We start from the raw sequence: 6403 nt of genomic DNA, 5'->3' as shown, positions 1-6403 counted from the left end.
TTCACTATTCACCCAGTGAAATCCTCCCATCCTCATACAGGTGTCGTCTCCCTTGCAGGATCAAAGTCCAGCCACCAGACACTTCTGGCAACATTCCAGGACTCCCGAGCCCCCCAAGGGTGGTCTCGGTCTCTCTGCACATCAGTCCTGAGGTGCTGAGATCCCACTAACACTGGACAGGGCTCTCTGCTTTTTTTTGTATGGAAAAAAAATATCCCTCTTTTCCAGGCACAAATGTTCTAAATTAGGACTCCACATTTGTAATTTCAAATATCCAAGGGTTGCTCCAAGCAAACCTGGCAGGACAGACAGATCAGGCTTACCTTGGCCTCTGATGGCTTCCGTTCATCAGCTCCTGAAACACGGGGGCTCTGTGGTTTCCTTCCTATGGAGACCCATGTGACATTTGAGAGCCTTGTGAAATGATGGGGCCATTGTGACACTGCAGAGCCTTGTGGAACCAAGGACAGCATTGTGGCTCTGTTTGGCCGCATGGTCCCAAGGGGCCAGTGCAAAGCAGCGGTGTGGGAGTTAGCCCAGCTGTAACTCGGAGTCAGACAGATTTTACCCTGGAAGAACTGGGTGTGAGTTTCTAGTTCTAGGAATCTTTCCATTTACATAGGGTGAGCTTGAGACTTTTCCCATAAGCCTTTAGTGTTGTTATGCTAAGTTGTCCAAGTTCTACTCCTGTATTGGTTTATTGGTTACTTGTTTCTTCTATATGGTTATTGTTCTAGTTTTCTAGCCCCAAGCGTCTATGTTGTGTCTTCCTCTTTGTCTCAGGTTTTAGGATACTGCCCCTCATACGGTGCTCGACTTCTCCATGTTTATTGTTTTTCACCCTGTAATTAAAGTTCTTTTTTGGAAACTCCATTGAACCCACTCCTTTTCATTTTTGCCACCCTCACCCTGCTGAAGTCAGGGACTCAGAGAGGTTTGTCGCAGCCACCCTCATTGTGACATTTGGCACCCGAACAGGCACCATGACATTCAGGGCTCCCTGTGTCAGTCACGTCAGCTGAGGTTAGCTGATGGATAGGTCAGTGCTCCCCAGGATTTTGGATTTTGCAGGCCTGGCGGATTCATTGTTGCTTCGAGGGACCTCGGCCCGGGATCGGCAGGGGCAAAAACGGTTGCACGTGTATAGGATTGCAGGTGGGTTTGGGGAAATGCAAGACATTTATTGCCCATTTTGCCACTGTGTTTTCACAATATGCACCCAAATCCCATTATTTATTTGGTGTGCTCTGGTGGCTGTTGCCCCTAAGGTGGAGAAGGAGAAAAATGGGCAGCTAGATGTCCAAAGCAGAAAGGAGCATATATGGATGCTTTAAGTTAATTCTAACAGATCATGACAAAATATTTTCAAAGAGCAAATTAAAATCAATCATGAGGTGGATCATTAAAAATTTTCCAGATGCCTCTGCTGATGAAATCCATACCACTGAATTTTAGGACTCAGTGGGACTTAAACTGTACAACCTTTCGATCAAAAGGGAGCCCATTGCAGCCCACATGCTCCCCATCTTCCATACCATCCTTGAGGCCCTTCAGCAGCAAGCAATGTCTCAAAAACTCAATCTGTTGATAACTCCTAACTCAGGACCTCCCCTCAAACATGCCTTTCTCAGACCTTCCACAATGGTCCAAGATGGCAATGGCCTCGTGGTCTTGGAATATCATGCCCTGGAGACTCAAGATGGAAGGAGCCTGAATGTGGCTTGGGAGCCGGATCATCCTCCCTCCATCTTGGCTCCTCCACTTCCTGCTACCACAACCTTCTCTTCTGCCCTGAACGAACCTCCAGACACACTCCCCACAACTGTGGGTCATGTCCCTACTTTCAATCATTCCACTTTCACCCTGGGCAATGCCTCCAGAACTCTACCCTGGAAGTCTGCCATCATAAATCAAGGCCCTTCCTCCCCAACACCTGACAAAATGGCAGTGCCCTTTGCCTCACCCTAAAGCAATAATATAACCCCATGGTCACAGATACTAAGCCACACTGTCACACTATTTCTAATCCAAATGTTTCTCCTCCAAGTTATTCTTCCTCTCCAGAAGACAGTTTGGATTCCCCAGAGCCACCATTCCCCTCAACCCCAGAATGTCGCTAGGAAATGATTTGGAAGGAAGCAGTTAAGGAAGGACAATGGCAAAGAGTCTCGAAACCCCCCATTGCCCCCTCTATGAAAGAAGGGGTCAGAATCCCAGGTATCAGCCATTGGTTTACGGGAAAATCAAGGATCTGTGTAGGGCAGCTAAAGACCATAGGAAGGACTTAGTTATAATGGCCTAATGAGGGCCATGCTTACATCACATCCTAACTCCCTATGATTTAAAATGTATTATGACCATGTTGTTGTCTCCTACAGAATACAACGTGTGGGAATGGGGATGGAAGTGTTTACTAAATCAATTAATAGTAGACTATGCTAATAATGAGGCAAGGGCTGAATTGACAATCAACCATCTAGCTGGAGAAGGACAGAAAAGCTGACTAGGTGATCAAGTAGCAGGTGTCCCCAGAGAAGTATTGGATGATATCAAAGAGATGGCTTTGCAAGCTTTAATCCAGGTATCGCATTGTAGTACCCGCAGTTTGGACTACCTTGGGTGGCTGCAGCTAAAGCTTTAGGACAATCAGACCATCTTGGGTGCCTGTTAAGTAAGCAAACCAATGCTACTCCCTCACATTGAGTGGCCTGCTCTCAGACATAGAGAACTCAGACATGCCACCTTGCAGAACAGTGATAGAGTTTTTACTCTGGGCACATGGGCATGGCTGTGTAGACTCTGAGAGCATGTGTTGCATGAACCTCTCCAGCCACAAGAAGTCAATCCACAAGAGCATTCAAGTACTGAATGAAGAGTTCCAGAAGCTTCAAGTGGAAAACAAAGACTGGGTCAATGAACTCTTCCAATCCAAAGGACTAAAGGGTTGGATGATGTCTATCTAAAACAGGACATTTAATTTTCTTAGCTGTTGTTGTATAGTTAAATGTCTCATGTTTGTTTGGATGCTTTTAGAAAGTCTTACAAAATTCTTTCAGTTCCATCTTGGTTGTAAAACAGAAAGCGGGAAGATACTCAACACAGGCTCCTCATGGACTCCTTGGAGGAGAGAACTGGAGGTCAGGATGGCACAAAAACCTCTCAGAGACTCAGTGTGGGCAAGAAAATCCTTAAAATTACCTAAAAGTATTCTTAAATCCATAAAGTACACTAAAAACCTTAACCATTAATGAGCCCCACTGAGTGTCAGTACAAAGCTCTCCTGGGGCTCATTAAAACAGAGAATTGGGGCCATGATTGGACAAACCTCTGACAGAGTCAGTATCAAAAGGGAAACAACAACTACCTTAAAATAACTGAAGTAAGCTGAAGTACTAATGAGCCCCAATGAGTGTTGTTACTGAGAAAGCCTCTCCAGGGACTTATTAAAGCAGATAATTGGAGGCCATGATTGCACAAACCTCTCAGAGACTCCAAGGCAAAAGACAAACCCAAACCCAATCTGCAGTCCCTACTGGGAGCATTAAGGATTCCCCAGGGCCATTGCTGAACAAGGCTCCCCAGGGACTCCTTCCAGCAGATCCTTGAGGCCACTGGGATTTGGGTTAGGGGGGGATGCTGAGGGCAGGACAAGGCATTGACAGTGCCCAGGTGGCTGAGGCTATGCCAGGAGGCCCCAGTGCCTCAGGACAAGGTGTCTCCTCACAGCCCTTGGTGGCACAGACACTGCTGCTGTGCCCCAGGGCACCAAGAACTGGCTTCTCTTTGTCCCCACCTGTCATCACTGCCTCCAGTTCTCTGCTCTACCTGGGGACACTTTCTCAGTTGTGTCCCTCAGTGGGACCCATTAAAAGTCCAAGAAACTTTGGAGTTGGATTCTGACTTGGCGTTCTGGAGAGGTTTCTTCAGCCCCCTCTAAGGGACTGATGTTCAGGGCTTGAGCACAAAGCCACAGAGGCTCATTAAAGTTCTTGTGCTGTGTCTGTGCTGCTGAGCTGGGCTGCACTCCTGGCACAGAGGCAGCCCCATGTAACCAAGAAGAGCTTCAAAAGCACATTTCTCTTGATGAGCAGCTTTTCTCCAGCCCAGCAGGGCTGGGGCACTGCCTGCAGCCACCCTGGGCACAGCACAGAGGCACAGAGAGCTTCAATCAGTCAGGGCTGGGAAGGTGCTGAGAAGTGTCTGGGGCAGAATCACTGCCAGCCCTTGGCACAGGAACCTCGGGCTGAAGGACAATGCAGCTGCCACTCCTGGAGCCATCTCCCAAAGCTAGAACATCGCAATGCCTACAGACTCTGTGAGTACATTCTCTGATTGTCTCTTGTGCAGAGCAGCCAGGGGTGCCCAGGGCTGTCCTGCAGAGCAGGGTCCTGCAGCCCTGGGCGCTGTGCTGGGCAGGGACTCTGCTGGCTGCCAGGGACAGCTCTCAGCCAGCCCTGGCAGCTGCTCCCAGCATGGGGGGACAAGGTCTGGGTGGGAGGAGACAGCTGGTCAGGCTTGGAAGTGTTTTATTTGTGTGGTGAGGATTCTGCATTGTTCAGGACTGCTCCCAGCATGACTTTAACTGTAGAATATTTCCAAGTAGGTTATACAGGGATCAGAGCAAGGCTGGGGCTGCATAATTTGGAAAATCTTGCTTTTTTAATCTACTGCTTTCTGTTGCCAGGATGAAAAATTGCACATTGATTTTAATCTCTCAGTTAAGGTTCTGAAAAAGAAAATAGCTTTTTCTCAGATCGTACTAAGCCAGGCAGTGACAGAAACCTGCACAGGGGCCCCTAGAAGCTGCATCAGTGTTGCTTTTCCAGCCTCCTCAGGGTTGCTCTGATGTTGCCATCAGAGCCTGGAGAGCCAGAGCTGCCCCTGGGAAGTGCCAGAGCTGGGAGGGGTCTGCAGGGCAGAGCTGAGCCCCCAGGGCTGGGCTTGGCTCTGGAAGCACTGGCAGGGCCCAGCCTTTGGCACAGGGAAGCAGCTGCTGGCAGGGACAGCTCCAGGCAGCAGAGCCCTGGGCAGGCAGTGGGGGGAAAGTGCCCCCAGGCTGTGCTGGGATATTTCAAGTCCTCTCCAAACCCAACTATTCCATGGTTCCTTTTTTTACAGATCCCCATGCCAAGGCACAGTAAATGTCCAACAGCAGCTCCATCAGCCACTTCCTCCTGCTGGCATTGGCAGACACGCGGCAGCTGCAGCTCCTGCACTTCTGCCTCTTGCTGGGCATCTCCCTGGCTGCCCTCCTGGGCAACGGCCTCATCATCAGCGCCGTAGCCTGCGGCCACCACCTGCACACGCCCATGTTCTTCTTCCTGCTCAACCTGGCCCTCAGCGACCTGGGCTCCATCTGCACCACTGTCCCCAAAGCCATGCACAATTCCCTCTGGGACACCAGGAACATCTCCTACTCAGGATGTGCTGCTCAGCTCTTTTTCTTTATGTTCTTCATCTCAGCAGAGCTTTCCCTTCTGACCGTCATGTGCTACGACCGCTACGTGTCCATCTGCAAACCCCTGCACTACGGGACCCTCCTGGGCAGCAGAGCTTGTGCCCACATGGCAGCAGCTGCCTGGGCCAGTGCCTTTCTCTATTCACTGCTGCATACAGCCAATACATTTTCTCTGCCCCTGTGCCATGGCAATGTTCTGGGCCAGTTCTTCTGTGAAATCCCACAGATCCTCAAACTCTCCTGCTCCAAATCCTACCTTAGGGATTTTGGGCTGCTTGGTGTTAGTGCCTGTTTATCATTCGGTTGTTTTGTCTTCATTGTTTTCTCCTATGTGCAGATCTTCAGGGCTGTGCTGAGGATCCCCTCTGAGCAGGGACGGCACAAAGCTTTTTCCACCTGCCTCCCTCACCTGGCCGTGGTCTCCCTGTTTGTTAGCACTGCAGCCTTTGCCTACCTGAAGCCCCCCTCCATCTCCTCCAAATCCCTGGATCTGGCCCTGTCAATTCTGTACTCAGTGGTGCCTCCAGCCCTGAACCCGCTCATCTACAGCCTGAGGAACCAGGAGCTCAAGCCTGAAGTGTGGAGACTGATGACTGGATGCTTTCAGGAACATTAATTTGATGGCCAATTTCTGCAAACCACTTATAATAGAAGTCATCTTATTGTTGGTTTGACTGTAGTTTTTTATTTTCCTTTATATTAGTTTTCTCATATTGTCCACAAATAAATGTCTTTGTTTGTGCCATTTCTCATTTTGTTTCCCTCCAACTTCCCTGTGGCCACAGACTTTGTCAATGAGGGGTTGCGCTCTGGGTGACTTTAAAGGAAATAAAGGATGTCCCAGCCACGTTTTCTGCAGAGATGCCCCTTTTGTTTCCTTCTCTGGAGCTGCAGCAGCAATGTCTGTGTGCAGAGCTGGGGGCAGATCAGTGCTGGCTCAGCAGC

General features: G+C 49.4%; 1 protein-coding gene across 1 annotated transcript; it reads left to right on the top strand.

The window, feature by feature from the left end:
* Positions 1-5486: 5486 nt before the first annotated feature.
* On the top strand, positions 5487-6005 carry LOC134434333 (olfactory receptor 14J1-like; the record flags this gene model as incomplete). The annotated part of the gene is made up of 1 exon (XM_063183007.1): positions 5487-6005. A coding segment is annotated over exon 1 (519 nt), but the record flags the coding sequence as incomplete, so codon positions are not given.
* Between the last annotated feature and the right edge of the window lie 398 nt (positions 6006-6403).

Source organism: Melospiza melodia, unplaced genomic scaffold, assembly GCF_035770615.1.
Source record: "Melospiza melodia melodia isolate bMelMel2 unplaced genomic scaffold, bMelMel2.pri scaffold_35, whole genome shotgun sequence".
In the NCBI taxonomy this organism is placed as follows: Eukaryota; Metazoa; Chordata; class Aves; order Passeriformes; family Passerellidae; genus Melospiza; species Melospiza melodia.
The sequence above is the reverse complement of the archived record's forward strand: the minus strand, read 5'-3'. Positions and strand labels throughout refer to the sequence as shown.